The sequence below is a fragment of the Natrix helvetica genome, assembly GCF_964273705.1.
Source record: "Natrix helvetica genome assembly, chromosome: 13".
Lineage (NCBI taxonomy): Eukaryota > Metazoa > Chordata > Lepidosauria > Squamata > Natricidae > Natrix > Natrix helvetica.
Window position 1 is genome coordinate 163,011 of NC_138557.1, and position 26,381 is coordinate 189,391.

A 26,381-nucleotide genomic window follows, 5' to 3' on the forward strand; every position below is an offset into this window, starting at 1 on the left:
ATAAAGTGACTTTATTGGCTCGCAGCGGCGCCCCACTTGTTCCAGTTCAGTTCGTAGGGGAAGACCCGGCCCATTTTCAGGGTGCAGTCGAGGGTCGGCTCGTAGAAGGCGGCCGGGGCGTCGCTCAGCTTGTCGCCGGGGATCACTTCTTCCCGAGCAGGCTGGGAGAAGAGCGAGGCGGCGCCGGGCCTTTGGAAGTGGAATTTCCGGACGCAGCCCAGAGACTCCAGAGCCTGTAGGGAGCAAGGGGACGAGTCAGGTGGGATGGGGCTCCGGTTAGGAACTGTCCCATAGCCCAGCTCCAGCTCTATAGGGAAATGAGAGACGGAGGCCATCAGCTTCTGGGGAACATCCAGTCTTTTCTGGCATTCTGGGGCTCAGAAAAAGGGTTGCCCCAGACGGGGAAGCTGGTTTTGGATGGTGCCCATGCCAGACCCCAAATCTCTTTGCCCTTCTGGATCTGAACAGTTGTGCGTTCCTCGGAAGAAACAGCCACCATGACACACACGACCTGCCTCCCCAAGCACACCCACCTGTAGGATCTCCAGGAGAGCCACCGGCTGCAAGACACCCAGGTAGTGGTGCTGCAGGGCTGCTTCTGTGATGCCAGGTTTTGTCATAATGTGGCCGAGCACCCCTTCCATGATCCCTTTGCAGACTGGCTTGTTCAGACTGCCGTCCACAATGCGCCAAGGTCGCCCCACAAAGCAGATGCTCTCCCTGCTTAGGAAAATGAGCCATTCACTGCGGGTGCAAATAGCCTCTCTCCTGGTATCAGGAAACGTTTGTGAAGATGCATCCAGCAATTGCGGTGCAACATTCTGCTTTATCTCCCGTCTGTCCTACCTCTAAGTCCACTCCTATCTCTGCATCAAATTAGAGGCTTCTTTGGCATGTGGGAAGCCACGAACCACCTCTGCTTTGCCCTCTTTGCCATATCTGCACAGAATGCCTTTCATAAAATCCTGGAAATTATTCCAGAGAAAGCTATTTCATACAGAGCTTGGTCTGCATAAAACTAAGCAAAAAATAGAAGCTCCTGCTTAGATTACAGCTCAGCATTGAGAATTCCAGACCTTAACTTGCATACAGACAGACGGCTGGAATAAAAGCACTTCTTATTTTCAGGCTATCCTTGCTGTTTCCCAATTGCACAACAAACACAATAGCTACAGAGTGTAATTTATCTGCATGCTTACCGTCTTGTCTCAGCCAGAAGAGGCTGTCCTGTCGCACATCCTAGGGAAGAGCAGGAAAGATGGTAAGACACAGAAACACCCATCTTATTTCTACTGAATAATTAGTGTGACCATCAGAGTTGCTACTGAACAAGTTTTAGCTGACTGGGGAGGGTCCCAAGTTCCATTTCATGGAGTGTTGAAGGGAACAGCATCGAGACAAGGTCCACCAATGAGATGTGCTGATAGAGATTTTCTTGTCTCTGGGAGAGAGGGCCTGCCTCCCCCCCCCTCCCCGGGTGGAAAATGTAAGCCAGCTAGCTACTCCAATCCCTCCCAGCAATTTCTTGTTTCCTTTCTGGAGGGTCTCCATACAATTGAGGAGGGCTTCAAGCTTACCGTTGAGACTTTCTTTATGCTCTTGGCTGGGCATTTCCCCATCCAAGGCTTCTCTGCCAGGGAGGGCCCTGGCTGCTTGCCTACAGGAGGGGATACCCATCCTGCACCTCTGCATGGCAGCTCCTTCTTGTGCTGCAGGGGTCCTGGCTCCCTCCGAGGAGTCTGAGGAGAAAGGCCTTGGTTCTTGAAGCCCCCCCTCCCTTCTTGGCCTTTTCCTGCCTGGTTCATCTTCTCTTGCTGCTGCAGCAGCACAGGCGGTAGCCTCTCCTTCCTGCTCAGCACGGTCCCTCTTTGAACGTGGCTCTTGGCCCTGCAGACTCTGACTGATGTCCTTGAGACCCCCAGAATGCAACAGCCATGGACTTGCAAATCTCTTTGCCACCAGCCGGGTACTTTTCCCACCTACTTCCAGCACCTGCTCCAAATCAAGAAGATCCTAAATGGGAAGAGAGGGAGGGGCATTGTGACCCACAAAGGATGAGGAAATTCACGCTCCCCAACATGAACTAAATATGCTCAACTGAAGCATTCGTTTATTTCATTAGATTTAGAGGCTGCCTGACTCCAAGGCAACAATTTTAAACAAAAGAACCAGATAAAATATACAAGAAATCAACATCCATCTGGAAAATACACCTCGTATCCAGAACAGCCATCTAACAATGGGACCACATCCATCCTACCCCAGCTGGCACAGTTAAGAACCAGAAGAGCAGGGAGGGGATTCATATAACTCTGCAGTGTTCCAGGACAGCACTTTGGTTATGAGGCTGCATAGGAGCTCCCACTCTGGGCTTTTTCCTCCCTGTCCCCAATACCAACCTGAAGGTATTTCTGCAAGAAGCCAGAGCGTCCAAGAACAGCTTCTTTGTAATGCTGGAACTGCCTGGCAAGATTCACCTGGTCCACCCCAAAGTGTGAAGTGGCCTCTATAGCAGAGAAGATTTCAAGCGCTGCAGCAGCATCTCCAGGGCTGTGATTGTAACGATCCAGCAACTGAAGTTTGGGATCACCCTCTTCTAGGACCCTGATGCATTTGGTGAAGGAGCTGGGGAGGCAAGAGGCTCCAACCGGCATGTTCTCCAGGTCGGATGGGTCTGCGGGCAGAAAACAGAACTACTTCAGATGACAGGAAGCACAGACCCAGACGTCTGTCCCCAGGCCTAGGCAAAGGCAAGCAGAGGCCACCACAATGATGGCTGCTTCTGAAATGGGACAAGGGGAAAATATTGTGGAACCACCTATCCAAGAAATCCTCTCCCCAGGGTACTGACCTTCAGCCAAGAGGCCGTTTTGGGCAGGTGTTGCTCTCAGTCTGACCTTCACCTGACAGGAATCAACCACAATGTTGTCTGTGGGACTCAAATTCCGAGTGTTGATGATCCCTGGGGCACAATAGCCTCTCATGAGCAGGTAGTTGGTACGTGAAGCCTGCCGGGCCTTCACCTCAATCTGGCGCTTGTTGGCTTGATTCTCCTCCACATCCTCCTCCTCCTCCTCCTCCTCCTCCTCCTCGTCCTCCTCCAGCCCATCTTTCCCTAGTCTACAAGAGGCAGGGAGGAGTGAAATGTCAGCAGGGTTGGAGTAGAAGGCTGGCCTTATGTTTGGCTCAGCAAACAGAAGATTGGAGCCAGCCGACCTTCCAAGAGAAAAGCACGGCACAATTGAAGGTTTGGGAAATTCAGTTATAAAACATTATTGATTGGAACCAAGCGCCCAAATCTGGTTGGAGGCACTGTGGCTTCCTACCTCTTGATGACTTCATTCTCCACCATGGTGCTGTCAACCACAACAATCTGCTCTGGGATTGCAACATCTACAGAAACCAGGCCGAGAGAGAAGAGGGCCAGCAGAGCAGAGCAGTAACCTCCTGGCCCATCTAAAGGAAACGTTACCATCTCGGTCCCAGGGAGGTTGTCTTGGTCCTTAAAAGAAAAGCTGGAAACGGCATCCTGTTTCCCGGCTTCTTTGAGCTTTAAGAGAAACTGGTAAGATTCACTGCAAAGGGTGCTGGGAAAGCGCCAGGCGAACACTCTGGGGAAAACGGGAAAGAAGGGACTGACCAGACAGGACTTGCAAGCAGGAGACCAGGGGCTCCCCAATGTCTGGACACAGGAGCTTTTGGCCTGTTGAAAACTGCTTCCCAGTTGGCTGGTTAAACATCCTTCATGTTCAGCCCTGCCAACTCAGGATGGAAGGAGAGGCAAGGCACCAACCTGTAGTAGCTTTGAGAGAGTTGGTAAGACATGGGCACGAAGGGCAGTGCCCGACTTTTCTTGGGGCCCAGGCTGTGATTACCCCGGCGGCGATTCACCAAGCTCCTCTTCTGACAATCCAAGAAAGCTTTCACCAGGATATCGTCCTGATAGTCACGGTAGAGGCGGAAGGTCTGCCGATAAAAAGGCCCCTTTCAGTGCCTTCTGCATGGCCCCTGACTCCCTTCGATGGATAGAGCCCCCCCCCCTCCCCAGACCTTCACAACTTCCTTGTAGGTCTAGCCGTGGGCAGGAGGGGGAGCCTGGTCAAGACCCTCACCCTAAGCCCTGACTTGTGGCCCCGGTCCCTCTGCAGAGTCGGGGCCACCCCTAGTAGATCCAGTGTCACAGAGGGAGGCTGAAGTAGTGCTGACCGGTAGGTGCACTTCTGGGATGGGTCGGAAGAGCGACGTTGGCAGAGTGGCCAAAATCATTCTCTGCTGCAGAGCAAACCCGGTTTCTATCTCCCACACCACTTCTTGGTATCCTTGAGAGAACGGCCCTTCCTAGACCCGTAACGTCCGGCCCGTTCTTCTCACCTGGAAGGACTGGAAGGATTTCATCTGGTTGTTGGAGAGAGCCAGCGTGCTTTGAATCAGGTTCTGCAGCACCAGAAAGTGGATGTCAGCCACGCTAAGAGGAAGGGGAGGGAAGCCACAGCTTCAGCCTCTGGGGTCTCAGTTCAGCATCCCTGTGGCCCAGAAGGCAGGAGCCAAGGCAGGCTCAGCAGGGGCCTCGCAGGGCTCTCTGCAGGGAAGAGCTTTAGCCCTGCCATCTTGGCTTGCCTACCCACCAGCCGAAGCCGATCCGCTCTATCTGGGTTTCCATGACTAATCCTGTGGCTGTACCTCTCAACCAGGGAGTCAGACAGGAAGCCCCTGTCTTGTGGGGGCCGGGTGTTGGGCAGGGCTTCCATCTTCCCTGAGGAAGGGGCTCTGCAAGCAGAGAGGGCCAAGAGCGGAACCAGCTGCCTCACCTGCACAGTTCATCTTCTTTTCTGCCACAGCTACTTTCATTTCCAATAGCCAGAACCCGGAACCTGCAGAAAGGCCAGCAGGAAGCCAACTCTCATCAGGCTGGAGGCCAAAGGGGGCCTGGCCTGCGAAATGCTGGGCCCTGTTCCTGAGCTGGAAAGCAACTGCCCAGTGGTGCAGGGGCTGCTGGGGGTTTAGACAAAGCTATGCCTCTGCAGCCAGACTGAAAAAGACCCCAGCTCCCTGGAAGAGACGCCCTCACCCCCAGCTGCCCAACCACACAGCACATTCTCCCCTGTGCCGTCTAGTGAAGCTCCCCTTGAACCAAAAGGCAGCCTGGGAAAGAGAAAGCAGCAAGGGAATGAAAAGGAAAGGCAGCCGCCCCGCAGCCATGGAGAGCCCTAAAAATGGGCAGGCTTGGCAAAGGTTGCCACCCACCTGATGAAAAGGTCCTGCAAGGTGTCCGGAATGACAGGCCTGGGAATCCCCAGCGTGGAGCTGAACTTCTCCTTCAGTCTCTCAACAAAGTCCTTGAACTCTTCAGAACAAACCTTTCACAAGAACACCAGAAATCCTATCTCAGGAATATGCAGCTCTGGGAAGGAACCCTTGAGAGCATCTTCCTCTCCTCACTTTTGAAACAGAGGAGAGAGAATCAGCTGTTGCACTGGACTGGCTAGGAGTCCCAGGCTGGAGACAACGAAGGTCCCAGAAGATTTTAAACAGGTCAGGCAACCAGTGTTTGTTGCCCCCCCCATCCGCCCTCTGACACCCCAGGGAGCAGCTTCAGCAGAACTGAAAACGGGGGCGGAGTCTGTGGGAATGCGCCTTTTGAGAGCTCAGCGTCTTGGCTGCAGATGGGAGCATGCCGGGTCAGGGGCAGCATCCTTTGGACCTGAAGAAGTCTGGGGACTGCCGGAAGGAAGGGAAGTAGCAGGCAGGGGGGTGGGGGTGGGTTGCCTCCCTCCTCCTCCCCACCTTCTTTCTCATGAACGGAGGGGGGGGGTCCTTTGCTTCTGCCGGAGGTGGCACAGAAGCAGAGGTTCCTGCTTGGTTCCTGCTGTTGAGACCCATCAGCCTTTCTGGGGAAAGAATCCAGGAGAACAAACTCCTCCACCAACGTTTCTCACCTTGGCATCCTGATAGTCGCTCTTCCGATTCATGAAGTCCTCGATAAGGGCTCTGTCTTGGTAGACTTCAGCAAGGCAAACTCTGCAAAAGGCAAGAACCCAACCTGAGGAGCTGCTTTCTCCTGGGCTTCTCTGTCCTGGGGAAAGCACCCCCCACCCCCCATATGCAGCCCCAGGAGCTGCAGTCTTCCACACACTCTGGACGGACAGGCAGCAGCACTGGGCTCCATCCCGGCTTCTCCCCCACGGGAGCCAAGGTCCCACTCTGAGCAGATGGGGAAGATCTCTGCAGATGCCAGGCAGTGACAGTAGCCAGGGGTCACTCGGAGACCAGGCAAGTTGTTTGCTGGAGATCAGAGTGCAGAATTCCCCCCCCCCTCCCACCCCCGTCCACAAGGGCATAGCTTTTCAGGTCAGAGCTGCTTCGAGTAAAGCCTCACTTGTAGTTGAGGTAGGTCTGGGGGTTTTTGACAATGTAGCGAGCCCTCCGCCCAACGGAATGAGAAGTCTTGTCTAGCGATTCCTCAAAGCTGCCGTGCATGATGTCTCGGACCACCTGCCAGGGGACAAAAGGCCCCTTCACCTGCCAGATGCAAAAGAGCAGCTCAACTTCGGAGTTCCGCCTCCACTCCCTCCCAGCACGGCAGCAGGGGCTGGTAATGGCGATGCCGCAGGCGGCTGGGCCTCCTCTGGCTGATGCCAGCTGGTACCTTGGCATTCAGAATGTTGCTTGCAATGCGGCAGAGCATCAGCAGGCTATCCTCCTGCACGGTCCACATCACACGCAGGCGGGTCATCCTCTGCAGAGCCCTCCGGTCCACCTCATCGTGGTAGCGTGGCTTTGGGTTCTTTGCCTCCGGAGTTTCATCTGAGCAGAGGGAGGGAAAGCAAGCCAAGCTCAATTCGCTAGAGCCAGAGCTTCTGCCTCCCATTACTTTCAACTGTACGCTGCCCAGACCTGTCCTAGTGGGGCATTCCATCGATTTTCAGCAATGAATAATGAAATCCAAAGAACTCTGAAAGGGCAAACTGAACAGAAAGGCCAACCACCACAAGACACGCCAAGCGGCTCTCCTGCCCTGCGCCGAGGTTCTTCGTGCTCTCAAGCACTGCAGCAAGAGCCTCCTGCTGCTGTCTTACCTCTCTTTCTCCTCCTTTTCCTTGCCTTCTTCACTGTGTCCTTCTTCAGCCGCTTCCTCTTCTGCCTCTTCCCCCCTCTCACCCTCTGGGTCCTGTTCAGGTTTGCCTCTTTCTCAATGGCCAGGTCTTCTCTCTGCAGAGCAGGTTCCGAAGTTAACAGGCTCTCTTTCCAAAGAGCACTGTGGGCACCTGAGGGGACAAGAAGGACTGGAGAAAAGCATGGAGGAGGATGGAAGCATCCTGGCTGCCTTCTGCTGGCCAGGAAGTCCTTCCCATGAGGAACTGGAAGGTGAAGAGACACTCCCAACAGCCTCTTTCCACCCTCTGATTGCCACGTTTTAGGAACAGACTGAGCTGGCATTCGATAGAGACAACACATGCCCAAATCAAAATGGGCAGAGGTTTTGGTCACTGAATCCTTTCATGTTTAGCAATCCCAGGAAGTCCTGTTATCTCCTTGTAGCGTAAAAACCACCCCGAGATCAGCTTCTGCTGCTCTATTCTGCAGCCGAGGCATCATAGGAAACCCTTCCTAAACCGCCCTCCAGGTGCTTAGCATCCTTGTTGTTCTTGCATTCACAACACCTGTCCTCTCCCCTCACCTCCAGGGCCAAATGGCAGGGAGCGCTTGGGCAGGAAGGTCTGCAGTCTGACCATGTGCCCAGCTTCAGAAACGGCATTTTCCTGGTGGGAAAAAACGGGGAGAGGGAGTTAGTGGGAGAAGAAGAGAGCAAAGGCTCTTGAAGAGGAAATTTGGGGCGGTGGACAGAAAATCTACTAATTGAATGAGGAGGGTTTCCCATCCTCCTTCTCTCGCTTCTCCCTTCCCCCAGGGGGAACCACTGAGACAGGATCCCTCCCACTGCCAACCCTCAGCCACAGCTGAGATGCACTGCCCCCCCCCCGTGCCTTCAAAGCACTTCAACTAGAAGGGAGGGGTGTGTGTTGTTTGGTTCCTGGTCTCCTTCACCAAGGGAAAGGACCCAGATAACCTGCCTTCTACTTGCACCAGTCAGAATTGGGGCAATTAAAAAGAGATTTCCAAAAATAAGGCAGATACCCAAACATTTATCAGAAAAAAGGGTCACTGCCATTCCTGAAAGTCTACTTCTTTACTAATCACGTAGTAAAGCAGGGCAGAGAAAAATGACAACTTTGGGGAAAAGCCTCACCTTCCTAGTCTTATTGATGATGTAGCTTGTCCAGATCCAGTTGCGTTTCAAGTGGCTGTAAAAGCTGGAGTCCAAGCCGCCTGCCCCGAGCCCATCCCCCGGGACAGAGCCCTCGTCCTCCACCTCTCGGCGTCCTCTGGGAGGGAAACAGCCAGGTGAGCAACTCCCACTTCTGAGGGCTACTCACTCATCCTCCATCCAGATGGGGGCGGGGCTATCTGGGGTCCTTTGACCGCCCCCTCCCAAGAACCAAGCCATGTTTCTACCTCCCCCCCCCCAATTAGCAGAACGGAAAGTGTAAGCTGTCACTCGAGTGGGAGGGGGGAGGAGCACCTCGCTTCTCTGAGAGGGCGTAGAGCCTGCTCCCACACCCCACCTCCAGGCAAAGGAAGGCCGGGTCCTTCCCGCAAACCTTCCCAGCAGTAGAGACATACGTCGTGTACACCAGCATGGCACACTTGCGCTCCAGGTTGTGCTTGTGGGCTGCTGATTCTTGCTCCAGGGCTACGTCTGAGAGCGCCTCGGCCTCCTTAGCTGGAGCATCACTCCTTTTCGCCCGGGGCTGGCGAATAATTCCTGAAGCGACCAAGAGATACCATCAGCAGAGGTGGAGCCAGCAACTAGATGCAAACCGACCCACTGGCAGCGGGGGAACAGAGGGAGAGCAAGAGGCCAGGGAGAGAGAAGAACTGGATGGTCAGCCATCCACCTTGGAAGCAGGGTTGGGGCCGGTTGGCCACCCACATACCAAGGGGTGTGTTGAGGCAGACACACTGCAGGTCAAACCAGAAGTTCTCTACATCCTGGAGGGTACCCAGGGTATAACGGCGCTTGTCAAACGGGCGGCTGCTTTCAGCCAGGTTGTAATGGGGTTCACAGATGGTGGTATCCACAATCACAGCTTTTCTCTTCAAGTACACAAACACCTGCATGAGATTGAAAATGCTCAGACCAAAGCCCCTTCCAGTCCGGATGGATGCAAACATGCAGATTTCTAGATTCAGGCAACAGAAAAGGGGCAGACCAGTAATCCTGGCATTCAGTTTTCTTTTAAAACAAGCAAAGGCGCCTCATCACTCCAGCTATTCCCTCTTGACCTGCTTCTTGGAAAGCCCCACTTTCATTTGAAGTTGGAGCATCGTTTCCAATATATGATAAAGGTTTGTTCCCCTTGAATGCGATGACTAAGCCCAAGCTGCCCTATTTTGCCTCGAGCGCATTACATCCAAAGGCCTAGTTCTCCTGAGAAGTTCGTAACACCGTGTAAGGGAAGGAGAAGAGAATGGCCAGCAGCAGCAAGAGGGATGGACTCATTTGCAGCAGCAACCGGCGAACCGTTGGGGGCCCTGAAAATGCCTACTGGGGGAGAATCCTATCTACATGGTTCCTAAAAGGCAATGCCAACTTGATGGCATTTCATAAATCAATTACCCTCATGAAGCATCAATTGCTGATGATGCCAACAGCAGCTCCTGCTTAACTATTCAGAATACATTTCAGTTGTAGTCAGAATCGCCTTTAGAATCTCATATTTTGTGCATCTGATGAAGAGAACTTCTTTCCGACTGGGGTCTATCACAATCAGCGCTCAAGTCTTCAACTTAGAACAGGACACCATTGTTTTGTAGGAAACCCTTTCCCCAAAGAACATTGTTTCTCTTGCATTAATTTAAGTAATACAGCAGAGCATTCAGAAAAGCAGTGCAGAAATAATAACACACATTACCTGATCTTTTTCTTGAAATTTCTCTGTGGGGCCAAACTGCAGTAATCCCATATAACACAACCGCTGTAGGCTTTCCATTACTGAAAAGATGTACCTCCTGTAGTGAGAAATTGCACTTGAAAATTATTGGACTGCTTGTCAATTATAAGAAATCAGCCAAATATCTCTATTGTTGACTCAAATCAAAGGCAATTCTAAAAGCTAAACACATTGTATAGTTATTAAAGTGCCAGGTCTAAGTTCAAATCCAAATAAAAGATTGAACATTCAATATATATGACCCAATATGTGGCAGCCACTTCTGCTTAACGAATTTCCACATGAACAAAGCTGATGGTAGGACGGTGCTCTGAGGATCAGCAGCGCAGAAAGCCTCTACACCCACAGAGGTCTTCCTTGAGGCCCAAACGGCCAGGCTCAAGTTATCCTGCTCTGCACACCGTTACGTAAAGACCCAGAACTCTGGAGAGGGCTCTAGTGCTAGGAAAGGTGGACGGAAAGAGAAGACGACAACTAGCAGCTACGGGGGCGATGGGGGCGCTATTGGAAGTCTGAGGGAGAGATCTTCATACAGAAAATCTGTGGTCATTCAGACCACAACATTGACTTGATGGAACATAATCAACCAACCAATTAATTAATCAAGCTAGTCAAAGGATAAGTACTGGTAATGTAACATTCCATTCTCTGACCACCAAAATCACCAAAATCCCATCAAAGATAAGGACATTTTTCTGCCTGGGGACATTTTAGGGCAAGTCCTATAGGGGAGCTACCCTTGCCAAAATTCTACATTGACCTAGAACCCAGCAGTGCCAGGAGAGCTGAACAGTGGCACCCTCTCCCCTCTCCTGGAACAGCCCCAATGAATCAGAACCCACCGCTTGTAAACGAGCTGCTGCCGAACCGATCTGGGAAGGTTCCTGATGAGTGTATGTTTCCTCAGAGAGTCCATCAGGTAATCTTCCAGGTTCTCTACCTATATTAATTTCATACAGCAGAATGCAAGATTGGCAGCCAGGCCTTCATCCATTTCATCCTGCAGCTAAGCACGGAGATTCATCAGCGACGAGACCGCCTCCCGCCTCTGATGCGTGAGCTGGTGAGGACTCCGAAGGCCCACTAGTCCCCTGCTCTGCCCTCCCAGAAAAGGCCCAGGGCCAAGTGCATTCGCTCCTGAAGAGTTCTGCATTTGAAGCCTCTCACCTTATAGCTGACTTGCACTATCTGGACAAAGATGGACAAAGGCAGACAGAGAAGAAGGTCACTAACTAGTGCCCAGCCATGTCCAAACTCCCGGTGGACTGGCAGAGGAGGGATGTGACGCTTCCAGGAGGCCTCATCCACATACACTGCAAGGAAAAAGGGAAGTGGTGCAGGGCTCAGTGCATGTTCACCCAGGGGATGTTCAGGATATGTTTGCTTTTCAGCCACCCCTACAATACAATACAATACTAGAGTTGGAAGGGACCTTGGAGGTCTTCTAGTCCAACCCCCTGCCTAGGCAGGAAACCCTATACCGTTTCAGACAGATGGCTATCCAACATCTTCTTAAAGACTTCCAGTGTTGGGGCATTCACAACTTCTGGAGGCAAGCTGTTCCACTGATGAATTGTTCTAACTGTCAGGAAGTTTCTCCTCAGTTCTAAGTTGCTTCTCTCCTTGTTTAGTTTCCACCCATTGCTTCTTGTTCTGCCCTCAGGTGCCTTGGAGAATAGCTTGACTCCCTCTTCTTTGTGGCAACCCCTGAGACATTGGAACACTGCAATCATGTCTCCCCTTGTCCTTCTTTCTATTAAACTAGACATACCCAGTTCCTGCAACCATTCTTCATATGTTTTAGTCTCCAGTCCCCTAACCATCTTTGTTGCTCTTCTCTGCACTCTCTCCAGAGTCTCCACATCTTTTCTACATCGTGGCAACCAGAAACAGAAGGTCACCGTTTTCACCTTGCCTTTATTGAAATAGGCTGCTGTAGGTAGACAGAGACACCGGAGGCTGTGCTGACCATGACAGCAGCTCCGATAGGCCTGGTTGCCTAACTTTTGGGGGGCAGAAGAACTGGCTCCAGAGCGAATGGGAGAGGACAAGTTATGGAGGCCACCATGTCCTTCTGTTACTGAAACAGAGCAGGCCAGAATGCTGCTGCTTTGTCAGAGAGGGCTGCCTTAGCTAAACTGTGAATAGGTTGGAAGACGTTTCCCGAGAGCTCTGCAACTCCTGGAACCCTTGCTTTTGAGCTGGGTCTTTACCCTTCTGCTCCCCAAGCTCCAGATCTCCTTCGTGGGCAGGAACCTCTGGGCTTTGCAGAGACCCCTTGTCATCTGCCGCATCAAGTGGAGAGCCGGAGGAGGCACAGCCCGCGTCTTCTCCCAACAGGTCACAGCCAGGTCTCCTTCTCTGCGAGCTGGCAGGATGCCCGTAGATCAAGTACCAGACGAAGAGGTGAGTCATCTTTAAGCGCGGCATTTTGGGTAGGAAACCCAGGGAGCGACCAAGGCCTGGCACTGAAAAGAAACAGAGGCTATTTCCCCTTAAGAAATCCAGAGTCAAACACCTGCTGGGATGTTTCAAACTGCAGCCCTTAATCCACTTTCACTAAACCACGGCAGAGCAGAAAACATCCCCTTACCTGTAACGGGGTGGTAGTTGAATTTGGCAATGCACACCTTCTCCCCAGCTATGTCGCTTTGGCAAGAAAAAGTACAATCTTTCCTCTCCTTCAGGGGGGTCTCAGCTCCAGACTCCTGCCCTTTTGGGTCCGGAGACATCGGGACCTGCTGAACTTTCACCCTGGAAATTAGGGGGGGAAAGAGGAGCAAAACTTTGGCTTCAAAAATCTGTTGCCTGGACAGAAATTGCTCTATGGTCAGTGAACTGCAAGGCCAGGGTAGCTCTTGCCAGCTAATTCCTGTCTATTCTCAAGGGTCAATTGGTCTGGCAAGTGGCTGTTGAAGGGAGGACATTCAAAATCTCTGCAAGGAAAGTCAGATTTGCAACTGAAACGCAGGGTCGATGCGTTTCCCCCTCTGCGGGGGAAAGAGCACCGCCAGGAGGAGTCGATGACACTCTCTGAACCTCCTGGGCCTCAGAAGGGTCCCACCTCTGCCAGCCAGCACTGGGCAGCGGTTACCCCCATCTGCCAGGCCTTCGGGAACTTGCCTGTTCACAGAACTTGAATTGGAGATTCGGAAACGCACTTGCTCAATGGCACTTTTCACCAATGGGTCACCTGGAGTCACAGATGGATCAACCACAAATTCAACCTGTCAAGAAAAGAATCCAGAGGGAACACATTCATTCATGTATCACCTTTATTATTTTTATAAAACTCAAGGAAGCAAACTTATTAGGGTAACCTCTTCCTCCTATTTTCCCCATAACCGTCACCCTGTGAAGTAGATTGGGCTAAGGGCCTGGGCCAAAGTCACCTAGCTGGCTTACATGGCTAAGGTGGACTAGAACTCACGGTCTCCCACCTTCTATATTTTATCTGTTTTGATTGTACGCCGCCCCGAGTCCTTCGGGAGAGGGTTGCGGCTAATCAAATAAAATTATTATTATTATTATTATTATTATTATTATTATTATTATTATTATTATTATTATTATTATTATTATTATTATTATTATTATTATTATTATTATTATTATTCTAACCCACTGCCTTAACCACTAACCAAACTGGCTCCTCTCTTCTCACGAAAGAGTCCCCTGGTCTTTCCCTTCTCCAGCTGGGACAGAGCCCTCAAGGTGGGGGGAGGCCCTGCTGAAGCAAATCCTCCAGCTTGCCCCGCAGCTCCAGCCTCCGCAAGCTAAGCAAGAGGGGCTCAAAACTGCAGAGGGTGGGTGGCTGTGTGGCTGGCCACGCTCCTTGGGGAGGACAGGCTGCCCTGTAAAAGCCATGTTGGCCGCGTCCTCATTCCAAAGTCAAACTCTTTCTTTATCTGAAAAGAAAAAAGATCCAAAGCCCTGGAGAAAAAAAAAACCTTCTGCCGGAGCTGGCAGGGCCTGGGCCCAGAACACCCGGAACACTCCTTTCCTTGAGTTCAACTGCTTGGCCAGAGTGTCGCTCCGGAAGGGCAGAACTGACCCCTTGAGGGGAAGGGTCGGGTTTTCCTTGCTCTCTTGCTCCGCCTGCCCACGAAGCTTCTCCTCCAGCCTTTTGGGAAGGGAGGGCTACCTTGCGGCTGATGCCGTCCTGGATAACGGTAGTGCGGAAGAGGCGCAGGAGGCCTTCCTGGGAGAGCTTCTGGACTAAGCGAACAATGGATTTCTTGCAGCACCTGGTGGCGACCCCTTCTTGTTTTTCCTGATCCATGATCATTTTCTGAAGCCTGAAAGAAGGAAGCAACTGAGGTGTCCGGTCTGCAGTGGCAGAAGGAGCAACTGTTCTGGAGATGGCTTGGGAGGACCTGGAGGGAAAGGGCTGGCACCTCTGCCAAGCTCTTCTGCCCCCTGGCCCTGCCTGCCAGGCTCTGCCACTCCAACTTACACAAACAAACTCTCGATCAAGCGCAGGTTTCGGACTGCCTCGATGATGAGGTTCCTACGTTTCAGCAAGCGGTAAGTCTCATGGGATCGCTCCACTGGGGGGGCCTGGGAGCTCTTCTCTTTTTTCTTTTCATCACAACTCTTCTAGGACAGAATCAGAAAATGGTCTGTAAGGAAGTCTGGTGAAAAGCTGGTAAGTCCAGTGAGGCCCCATCTTCAAGAGGATCCCGGAAAGGAGCACCCCCCCCCCCCCCCGAGAAAGCTTCCCACAGCACCAGAGGCAGCAAGGACAGCCAGCCTGGCCCAAGCCCAGGCCAGAGCCCTCCCCAACCTGGAGTGGGACACGGTCCGCCGGGCTCAGCTTGCCTGTGTCTGTCTAAGCCTGAGCCGAAGGGAGACCTGGGCCCCGTCCGCAGCTGCATCCCCTGCCCGGCTTTGCCATCAGCAGCTCGCGAGCCTTGGACTCTTACTTTGAGGGTTCCAGGCAGGACTTCTTCAACCACAGCTGCATCCCCAGAGACAGCTTTGAAACGGGCACAGCTGGAGCGGCTGGCTTCCGACTGGAGCCAGTCCAGAGCAGAATCCCGCCCTTCCATGTATTCCAGAGGGAGCAGAGACGACCTCTTCTTCTTAGCTGCTTTGGGAAGAAGGACCCCCCCCCCCCCCCCCCCGTCCTGTGAGTGAGAGGCTTCCTCAGGCAGTTGCCACAGAGCTTTGCTGCTGAAAGAGAACGGGAGGGGCCCCCTCCAAGCGTCCTCTTTGCTGAGCCAGGAACTGAATCCAAAGAAAACAAGTATTGAAGGGCAAACAGTCTGCCCTTAAACACTGTGAATAACTTTTCACTTTAATATAGTCAGCTGGTCTGGGGTAGCAGAGAAGGCATTGACCTAAAAATCAGGAGTTTTAAGCTTCCCTTTGGCTGGAAAGGTGTACTGGTGATTTTCGGCCATTCTCTCTCATCCCACCTCACAGTGTTGTTCTGGGGGGGGGGGGGGGGGAAGAGTCTTAGGTACATTTACCATCTTGTATTGGCCATAATAGCAGAAAATGCTCTGAGCAATTCTGAATTTCCAGAAAGTGCTGAGAGGTTTCTCTCCTGAGCTCATCCCGTTTCAGAGCCTGGCAATTTCCCCCGTGCCCCAAACTCAGAGGAAGGTTTACACTGGTTGCATGAAGAACAGCCGAACAGGCGTTCCTTGCATAAGACGTGGCCAGGGACAGCCCAAGGGAAGCTTTGGGGTTTCCTAGGGAGAATGAAACACTTTTGGTGCCCTCTGCCTGGGCAACAGGCAAAGCTCGTTCAGTACCTTTCTTTCTTGCTGACTGGCAAAGCCCACCTCCTCCTTCAAAATCAAGGCTGGGCAGGGCCTGTGCATTGCCCTTCTTCTGCCTTGCAATGTCTTTCTCTTCCTCTTCCTTCTCCAGTTCCAGGAGGACTGCCTGCCCTTCCTCCTCCTCTTCCTCTTCCTCCTCCTCCTCCTCCTCTGCCAGCGAGAGCCGTTCTCCAGGCAAAGGGTCATCGTGTGCAAAAGCCATGCTGGCCTGAGCCAGCTTCTCACTCCGAGCCTTCTCCCGTTCAAACTGCTGGCTGAGGTCGCTCTGTTCTGCATACATCCGTGCAATGTATTTGGTTGTCCGTTGCCTGCCCTCGTCCTCCATGAATCCCTAAACAAAAAAGAGCACGGCTGTAACCTCTGCCTTGTCCTTAAAGCTCTCAAGATCTCTTTGGGAAACAGGGCAAAGCCAGTGACCATCCTTCCCCCAGTTCTGACTGACCACAAAGTGGCTTCTGGAGTATTACCTTGATCACTTTATATCTCTCCAACAAGCGACACAGCATCCGGGCTTCCAGCTTTCCCACGTTCATTGCCGCTCGAAGTTCTGCCTGAGAAATACCTTTGGTCCCCCAGCTTTCAACTGTGAGGCAGAGAAAGTGGGAATGGGGAAATTGGAAGAACACTGAGCACCAAGTTCCAGCATCAGCCAGAACTGGGTCTGAAGCAATGTCAACTCAGCTCATCTGGAGAAAAAGGAATCAACGTTCCAGAGCTCAGCCATGCCAGACCCAGCTTTAGCTACTGGTCCAACTCTTCATGTCAGGAGGGTACCAAAGATAGACTTGGCTTTGGTCATGGCCAGGAATGTCCTCCTGGAGCATCAGCCCTGCTTCTGCTGAAGGTGGGCTGCCAGGCCTTAAACGCTCAGTGGTGCTACAGAGGAAAGTTTGGCCCTTGAAGCTCGGAAGAAAGCCAGAGGAATGGGCTGGTAATCCTGCTCATATGGTCTCTGTGAGAGTCATGAGATCTGGGCAGTCATGTTCCAAAATCTCTATCCCATTTGGGGTCTGCAGTTAAACATTTCAGCTACAAAGAATGGCTAATTCAGGGGGTAGAAGAGAAACCTAAGAAGGCCAGATGTAGGAAGTGCATGTCATGAGTCTGATTCCCACACGTTCATTAACCTTATTAGATAAGCAGAAATGTTCAATATATTATTTGTGTTAGGCTACTGTGAGGTTACATTGTGTACTGCCAAGTACTGGCTGGCTTACAAACCCAACAAATAAACAAGAATCTGTTCCATTTTGAAAATCCAAATTCAAATTGCCCTGAAAAATTAAGCAAGGCTAGACTTCATGAGCACTGAGTTGTCCCTCTTTTCTGTTTCTACCCTGCAACCAAAATGGCATCAGCTGAAAGGCACAGAAAAAGCAACCCAGACAATACCCACTCAGCTCATACGCTTGTGCCAGCATGTCCTTTTCATACACAATGTCCACCGGCTGCACGGTTTTGGCAATCATTTCTTCTTCGTCATCATCATGGAAGTCAGTCACCTTCTTCTGATATTCCTTCACTAGCTTTAAACAACGGACCATGACTTGAGTTCCTGAGAATGAATAAACCCAAAAGGATTATGGAATGGCTGAAGAGAGTCTGCATAGATCCTGGCATCGAAGACGCAGTATTGAAGCCCAATTTAATTCTGCCCAGCATCATGGCAGCTCTGCTTCAGCCCCACATGCTTGTTCCCGTCTCAGCATCTCCCAAAGGCCCCGAGGAGCCAGTTCAATGCTAGAGAGGCAACTGGGAGCGGGGAGACTCCTCTATATGTATTTCTTTCAACCCTGCAATTGCTTTAAATCCTCAGGAAAATCACAGGTCCCAGCTCCACCTTTTTCCCAGGCAGCCCCATGGCTTTCCCCTCACTTACCCTTCTTTGTCTTCAAAGGCCTCCCGTCAGAACACATGTCCCGCAGCGGAACAGAGACCATCTTGCCCAAGTTGGCATTCAGCATGTACTGATAGAGGCGCTTAAAGGTTTTTTCACAGAGACCCTGCACAGCAGCCAGAGGAGGGGGGCATTGAACTCTTCAGCAAATATGTATTTTTCCCAATTAGCCAAGTTTTCCCACCTGCCCAGTATCAGTTAACCAAGACACATTCAAATTATAATTTTCTCACATTCATGCATTTTGGAACAAAATTAATGAAAAGTTAATGTTATTTTGCATTCTTGATATATCTCCAATTTATGCCCTCTCTCGTTCTCTCTCTCTCTCTCTCCCCCCCCCCCCATTCCAATGAAAGTTACTTAAATTTACAGGCAGCTGTTCTAAAACAACTCTCCAAATATTTTATTACAATGTTGCATTAATAACAATTTAATGAAAACTAAAGCAGAATATTCTCTGTGGGCTCCCCAAGCAAAGATACCATCTGCTTTGAGAACATCCTGATTTGTGCCTCCAGGGCTGGGGAAATACTCCCAACCGATGAGCTCCAGTTCATGCATACATGGAAGGAGCCAATAAAGAAATGAGGGAACCCCTGGACAAAACCATTTTTTGAGGAGGAGGAGGAGCTTCCAATGATGATGGCGGGCGTCCCTTGAGCTCCGAGAACACCATGGAGCTCCCGCCCGGTTAAGGGTTGCTGCCGGCTCCCGTATCATCTGAGGGAGCCGAGAGTTTGATAGCCCGACCACCCAGGCATGTTTTGGGCTTGTTTTGGCCCGCCAGGGTGGTCGGTGAAGACCGGAGGGAGGAGAGGACTGGAGGGCTGGAGGAGGAGAGGACTGGAGGGCTGTAAACGGCTGTAAACGCCGAGAAACGCTGAGAAACACCAGGAATAGAGGGAATAGAGGAGAAACACCGAAAAACCTCAAAAGAGCTGGAAAAGAGCCGGAAAAGCTGAAGGAGAGTGAGAGGAAGGGGGTGAGAGGCTCCGGAGGCATTGGAAGCATTGGAGGCACCGGAGAGATCCTTGAAACATCGAAGAACTTGAGGGAGAGAAACAGGAAACATCTGATAGGTGAGAAGGACTGGGAGGTGGACGGAGACTGCTGGAAGAGACAAGGGGAGATGGCTGCGACGATGGCTGAATGGAGGAAGTTGCAGCCAGAGAACCCCCTGGGATATTTTGTCATCTTGTTATTCCTGGCTGTTTGTCTCTGGCTACTCCCTCTCCCCCCCCTCCCGGGCCCCTGCTGGCTCGAGCAGACTAACATTGAGAGCCAAGCAGCTGGGCCAAGAATCCCCCCCCTTCCATCGGGGGGGCTACATCCACCATGGAACAGATGAATGGAACTATCATCTATCCTTTACCACCATTTACCATTTACCATCTTCGCCTTTCCCCCTACCATCTGGGACATCTAATCATGGCTTGCTCTCCCCCCCCTTTCTCTCCAAGTTCTGAGTACCACCTGGACATTGAAAAAAATCTTCTGCCCTCCATTGAGACTCTAGCCCACTGGTTTTCAACTATTAACTTTTATATCATCTGCACCCCTACCTTATCGGGATGGTCAACAACCTACCAATTTACTCGAGGACAGACCTGTTTCGCCTGCGGGAGGCCCCTCTCTCGCAGGTATGGCCCTTGGCTCTCTCAAGGGCCAGCCTTGATGACGGGTTCGTGAACCCCGAGAGGTGGAAGAAGAGGAAGCTGAGGGGCTTTTTAGTAAAATGTTTTATACTGTTTTTAGGGGGTCCCAGGGTGGGGGGGAGGGTTAATCAGACCGGGAGGACGGCCAGAGCCGGACAGACGGGTGAGTCCAGGAAGGACGGGGATGCGGTGGAGGGGGGGAATATAAAGGTCACGATAGCAGAGGGTTGTCCTATTACAACGGTCGCGGGGAGGAGGGGATGCGAGGACAGGATAAGATCCCAAGGTCGGTTGGGAGACCGTGGCTGCTGGTTACGCCCGGTCGCTTGTACCAACCCCTGCAGCCTAGGTGGACAGGTGCTACAGAGCCAGGGCCTGCGGCTGATGCTTTGCAACGCAAGGTCTGTCATCAACAAGGCCCCCCTCATTAATGAGTTGATCTCAGAGGGGGAGCTAGACCTTGCAGGGATAACGGAGACCTGGTTGGGCCACGAAGGTGGTTTACCCCTCGTGGAAATGTGCCCACCGGGTTTTCGAGCATTCCATCAGCCTCGGGCCCTGGGTAAGGGTGGTGGGGTGGCGGTGGTTATGCGGGAATGTTTAGAGCCGAGGGAGTTCACTGTTCCTCAGATACCCGGGTGTGAGTCCCTTGGTGTGAGTTGGGGCCCAGGGAGGCAGTGGGGCGTGCTGATTATATACTTGGCTCCTCGCTATGCATCAGCAGCCCTGCCCGAGCTCCTCGAGCTAATCTCAGCGACGGCAGTTGAGACTCCCAGACTTCTGGTCATGGGGGACTTCAACTTGCCGTCAACGGGAGCGGCTTCCGAGGTGGCTCGGGAGTTCATGGCTTCCATGACGGCCATGGACCTGACCCAATTAGTGCAGGGCCCCACTCACGAAGGGGGCCACACACTGGACCTCATTTTTGTATCTGAACAGTGGACGAGTGATCTGGGAATAGGGGATTTAGTTATCACGCCCCTGTCATGGTCAGACCACTCATCCCTCCGGCTGGACTTCCCTGGCGCTATCCCCCACCGCGAGGAGGCGGAACCAGACTCTATAAACTGGTACCGCCCCAGGCACCTGATGGAATCTGATAGATTCCTGACGGAGCTTGGGCCAATACCTGTAGCCTTGTCCCGCTCCCGTTCCGAGGACCTAGTGACTGCCTGGAATAGGGCGACGACTGGGGCCTTGGACCGGGTTGCGCCGTTGCGACCTCTCCTGCGGCATCGACCCACCCGGGCTCCTTGGTTCACTGAGGAGCTCAGGGTGATGAAGCGCCACAGGAGACGTCTAGAGAGCAGGTGGAGATCCTCGCGCTCCGAATCTGACCGAACACAGGTAAGAGCCTATTTGCGGACTTACCTTGTGGCAATAAGAGCGGCCAAACGTAGACATTGTGCTGCTCTTATTGCGTCCGCGGATAACCGCCCTGCCGCCCTGTTTAGGGTGACTCGCTCCCTCTTATCGCAGGGGGCGCGGGAGACACCCTTACAGGGTAGAGCAGAGGAGTTTGGGGAATATCTTCAGGACAAAATCGATCAGATCCGGAGCGGGTGGACCTCCGTCAGTGGACCAGACGAGCCGCCAACAGCGAGTCTTGAGGGACCATTCTGGGAGGAGTTTGACTCTGTTGCCCCCGAGGATTTGGACAGGCTGCGTGGACGGCTGCGACCCACCACTTGTTTAACGGACCCGTGCCCCTCCTGGCTGGTACTGGCAGCCTGGGAGGTGACACGAGGCTGGCTCCTGGGCCTGGTGAGCGCCTCACTGAGTGAGGGATACTTACCAACCGCCTTGAAAGAGGCGGTGGTGAGACCCTTGCTCAAGAGGCCTGCGCTCGACCCAATGGAGCTAGCTAACTATCGTCCAGTCTCCAACCTCCCCTTTCTGGCGAAGGTTGTCGAGAATGTGGTGGCGCAGCAGCTCCCGCGACACCTAGACGAATCCGACTATCTAGACCCACGCCAGTCCGGCTTCCGACCCGGGCACAGCACTGAGACAGCCTTGGTCGCGTTGGTCGATGATCTCTGGAGGGCCAGAGATAGGGGTTGCTCCTCTATCCTGGTCCTATTAGACCTCTCGGCGGCTTTTGATACCATCGACCATGGTATCCTATTGCGCCGGTTGGAGGGGATGGGAGTCGGAGGCACCGTTTTGCGGTGGTTCGGCTCCTACCTCTCCGACCGGAAGCAATGTGTGTTGACAGGGGGGCAGAGATCGTCCCTGAGGCCACTCACTTGTGGGGTGCCACAGGGGTCGGTCCTCTCGCCTCTCCTGTTCAACGCATATGTGAAGCCGCTGGGTGAGATCATCCGTGGTTTTGGGGTTGAGTACCATCTTTACGCTGATGATACTCAGCTGTATATTTCAACCCCAAACCACCCCAACGAGGCTGTCGAAGTGATGTCCCGGTGTTTGGAAGCCGTCGGGGTCTGGATGGGGGACAACAGACTTAAACTCAACCCCTCCAAGACCGAGTGGCTGTGGTTACCGGCGCCTCGGTTCAGCCAGCTGACTCCATCGCTGGCCATAGGGGGCGAACAATTGTCCCCTGTGGAGCGGGCGCGCAATTTGGGCGTCCTCCTTGATGCCCGGCTGTCAATGGAGGACCATGTGGCAGCCGTGGCAAGGGGGGCGTTCCACCAGGTTCGCCTGGTACGCCAATTGCGCCCCCTACTGGACCGGAGTGCCCTGCGCACGGTCACTCATGCGCTGGTGACGTCTCGCCTGGACTACTGCAATGCTCTCTACATGGGGCTTCCCTTGGGACGCGTCCCGAGACTGCAGCTAGTTCAGAACGCAGCCGCGCGGGTTATTATGGGAAGTACACGTTACTCCCACGTAACACCTCTCCTGCGCGAGCTGCACTGGCTACCTGTGGCCTTTCGGGTGCGTTTCAAGGTATTGATCACCATCTTTAAAGCGCTCCATGGCAGTGGACCTAGTTACCTGCAGGATCGCATCCTACCACACACGTCCCTGCGACCTATCCGCTCACACAGAGAGGGGCTCCTCCTGGTGCCGTCTGCTAGTCAATGCCAGCGGGCGACACCTAGGAGTAGATCCTTCTCTGTGATGGGCCCAACCCTCTGGAATGACCTCCCCCCTGACATTCGAACTACCACCGACCTCCGTTCCTTCCGGCAAAAGTTAAAGACTCACCTATTTCAATCAGCTGGCCTGGCACTTTCTTAGTTCTACCTCCCGGGGATTTATTCATTTTAATTGGGTTTGGGGTTTTAAAAAGTTTTTAATACACTATATACTATATTTAATATTTATTATTCTATGTACAGTCTTGCAACCTCCTCCACCTACGTATTTAATTATTTAACTGTTTTGTATGTATTTTATAACGTATTTTAGTGACTGTACACCGCCCCGAGTCCCTTTCGGGAGAGGGGGCGGTCTATAAATATGAATAATAAATAAACCCACCTGCAAACACACACTCTCTCTCCACCAGTGCCTATTCAGAGCTTCATAAAAGTTCTGAATGCGAAACAGCCACCTTGGTGATTCAGGAAGAGAACAGCAAGCTTTCCAGTTCACTGGATAGAACAGGAAACCTGCTCCAAAAGGCTAAAAGATATACTGGGTTGTAAAATAAAAGGAACCTAGTTGCTAGGATACCTATAACCTTATCTTTTACTCTTTCCTTAACTTCTATTAAACATGGGAATCTTGCTTTCAGTTTGAGTTGGCTACCAAGGGTCTAGCAACAGCAAGGATTCAACAACTGCTTAGACCCTAACAAATGGAGGTGGGAATTCTTTGGCGCACCCATGACTTCCAAGGTTTGGCGACAGGATAGGAGACTTGTGGAAAAAAGTGGGAAAAGCAGAAACACGTGCGGAATCTCGGGCAGGGAGAAATAAAATAAGGGCACTCTTGGAGATCCTATAACTGAACCTCTACCTCAGCTTTTGTTACAGCTGCAGAAAATCCCCAGGATTTGTGTGGCCTCAAAGGTAAACACCTCTAATGCTTCGGACTCTTTGAAGAACAGATGCCAGTCGGAAGATTCTGCTCACTGTAGGGGCAGATGCTGCCAATAGATATCCTGCATTCACATGCAACATCTTTGATTTCAAAAGCTCTCAATCTTACCAGTTCCTCCTTTATGTTGCCTAGTGTTTCCATCTGACCTGGCCGGCTGCTCAGCATGCCAGAGAGCTTCTCCATAAGAATATCATATTTGCTCCTCCTAAAACCCAAGATGCAACAATGAACAATGCTATATTGCCACTGTCTTGTCTACCCTCATAAGGAAACACACACCTTGCAAAAACTGACTGCTGCCAAGACTCGTGGCCCTCTGCTAACTACCTCAAGGGGTCTTTGAGGCCCCAGGAAGGAAATTTCTGTAATGAAAGAGGCTATCTCTTTCTTGAAGTATCTCCCTTAGGCAATCAGTTAGTCCCTTATCTCCAAAATGCAGAAGAAAAGGAATATCAGATCCAAAAAGCAAATCAAATAGGATAAAACCTGATAAGAAGATTAGAGACAGAGTGGGAGTAGTGACATTTGGGGCTTTCAAACATGCTCAACAGCCCGAGAGGAGCACAACTGAAAGCTCAAGTGTGAACTTGCCAAAGTGTATACCTGTCAATGTGAAAGCGGCTCAGAAGCAGAAGAATGGAGTGCTGTTGGATCCCTGAGGGCAACCTAATCACGTGGGACTGCATTGAGATCAGCCCATTTTGAATCAGGACTTTTCGATGATAGTGAAGCTTTCCAGCATCCACCCTATAAAAGAGTAGCCTCCATCATATTTGGAATATAAAATGGCACAACAGCTATTCCCAACCCCCCTTTATAACAAAAACTGGAAGAAGGCAAATAAGAACCTACATGTCTGCATCAACTGAATTTCTTAAATAGCCTAAATCGTAAGGTGATATTGCTAAGCCTGGCACTTTCTTAGTTCTACCTCCCGGGGATTTATTCATTTTAATTGGGTTTGGGGTTTTAAAAAGTTTTTAATACACTATATACTATATTTAATATTTATTATTCTATGTACAGTCTTGCAACCTCCTCCACCTACGTATTTAATTATTTAACTGTTTTGTATGTATTTTATAACGTATTTTAGTGACTGTACACCGCCCCGAGTCCCTTTCGGGAGAGGGGGCGGTCTATAAATATGAATAATAAATAAATAAATAAATAAAATAAATAAGCCAAGAAAGGTGATGGTCCCTTGCCTCAAAGGTTTTGGATTACAATGAAACTGAAGCTTGGCTCAGAGTAAGGAAATTCCCGGGGATAATGTTCTCCCATTGTTATAGCAGTATTTTATGCTTCCCTCCGAAGGGAAGCATCCTCCAGGCTAACAGAGAAGTTGCAGTCATAATTAGCTTATAAAATATTTCAGTGGCAAACCAAATTAAGTATTTAATCCCTGAGATAAGGAGCTCTCCACAACTGTGGGAATATCTGTGCATAGAGCCTTCCTTTCTGGCATTGTAACAACAACTAGTCCAGAATAAGACAACACTTACAACTTACTTAAAAGCCACACTGAGGTCTTTTTGGAGCTCTCCTTGCCAGCGAGCTCGTCCTAATCGCTCCAAAATGCAGTAGGAGAAGTCAGGAAGCTTTAAGTCTGGATCCCCTTCCCAACCGATTAGTGCCCTGTGGCGTAATACCTGGGAGGCAACAATGACTAGCCTCTCTCCCCAACTGCAAAGTAAAAAGAAGAGTCATTTTGAGAATCCCCAAAAGAAAGACAGCACTTTCTGTGCTCCAGCAATATTGTCGCCAGCCTCCTGAATTGTAGATAGACCCTGTCAGACACAAGCAGACAATGCAATGACAATTCCTCCCACAGCCCACCCATTAATGGGCAATTGTTATTTTTCTTCTGGTGATCACACCTTTAAAGCCCCCCCCCCCCATGGCTTTCTGAAGAATCACTTACTTTCAGTTGTCTATGCCTGTCCAATTCAATCTAGGTGAGTGGGTACACTGCAGGTTCCGTAAATTAAAGAATACAATTTGGTGGCACCCAGGGTCTGGCTTATTCCCGCCCTTTGGAATAAGCTGCCTCCAGAGATGCATATGGTCCTTGGTGCTCTCTGAGCTTGGTTCTTTTCTTATAGACGTTTCATTACCCAAACTAGGTAACTAGGTGTTAGTGCTAGCAGGGAGAGCAGTTTTGTCCTCATTTGTGGTGGCTTGCCCTTTTAGTGTTGGTGAAAATTTTGGTGATTTGTTGGTTGGGCTGTTTATTGTTACTTATTTGGCATTCCTTGATCGGGGTTCGGTTTACTTCTAAACAGGATAAGAAAATAAAGTGCGGGCGGGTATTAAAAAGTAGAGGACAGAACCAATCAAAGCTTACTCACTTCTCATAAGCCTCCACGTAGGTGCAACAGGGCTGCATGTCCTTCGTCCTGATCCTATCAGTAATGTCCAGCCTCTCTTTTAAATACTGGCAGGAGCCCTGGACGCACTCGTCCAAAATCATATGCACCGGGTAAATGTCGTTTAATGGAACGGGATCCCGCTTGGTCTCCAGAATTCCCGTCTCAAGATCGATTTCCTCATATCTGGAAACGAACAAAAACCTTTTAGGCGAAACTGCCACGATCCGCAATTCCCCCCCCAGGGCGTTGGAAAGGTAAAACCGGGACGTTCGGCGCAACGAGCGCCGCCTCCCCCGGCTAAGCGCGAGCCCGGACGCCAAGTAGCCATCTCCGGGCACTGCGGCGTCCGCCCCCGCCGGCGCCCAGGCCAGCCCTCACCGGTCGAAGAGGTGCAGCGGCGGGCGCGGCTGGGGCAGCAGATGGAAGCGGAGCTCGGCCTGCGCAGCCAGCGTGGCCCACAGCAGCTGCCGGGCGCCCGGCTCCAGGGGCAGCGGGAAGGGCGGCACGCGGCCCGCCAGCCGGTCCCAGAGCGCCCCGGGGGTGACGCCGTCCAGCCCCTCCAGGGCCACTTCGTCCAGCGCAGCCCACAGCGCTTCCATGGCTGCCGGGTGCCCAATGGGCGGCGGCGCGCAGGAAGTGAC

General features: G+C 51.8%; 1 protein-coding gene across 4 annotated transcripts; it reads right to left on the reverse strand.

The window, feature by feature from the left end:
* Positions 1–11: 11 nt before the first annotated feature.
* On the reverse strand, positions 12–26,360 carry GTF3C1 (general transcription factor IIIC subunit 1; the record flags this gene model as incomplete). Of its 4 annotated transcripts, none has more annotated exons than XM_081965512.1 (37): positions 26,119–26,360; positions 25,720–25,923; positions 24,881–25,054; positions 23,972–24,115; positions 23,477–23,573; positions 17,682–17,805; positions 17,199–17,357; positions 16,270–16,385; positions 15,776–16,133; positions 14,939–15,102; positions 14,470–14,612; positions 14,158–14,311; positions 13,137–13,240; positions 12,607–12,767; positions 12,227–12,481; positions 11,181–11,326; positions 10,856–10,953; positions 9,975–10,071; positions 8,997–9,174; positions 8,683–8,824; positions 8,249–8,384; positions 7,679–7,760; positions 7,077–7,265; positions 6,647–6,804; positions 6,377–6,519; positions 5,937–6,018; positions 5,245–5,357; positions 4,809–4,871; positions 4,372–4,465; positions 3,794–3,966; positions 3,327–3,611; positions 2,852–3,120; positions 2,400–2,674; positions 1,578–2,013; positions 1,200–1,239; positions 534–723; positions 12–233 (listed from the first exon to the last, which is right to left on the reverse strand). In XM_081965512.1, exons 1-37 carry the CDS (start codon positions 26,337–26,339, stop codon positions 12–14), a joined length of 6,189 nt encoding a protein of 2,062 aa, XP_081821638.1. In that variant the 5' UTR covers positions 26,340–26,360. The 4 variants fall into 4 exon arrangements, with proteins under 4 accessions (XP_081821638.1, XP_081821639.1, XP_081821637.1 ...); XM_081965513.1 differs by having other exon boundaries at positions 14,470–14,609; positions 14,939–15,105; XM_081965511.1 differs by having other exon boundaries at positions 534–720; positions 14,939–15,105.
* Positions 26,361–26,381: the final 21 nt, after the last annotated feature.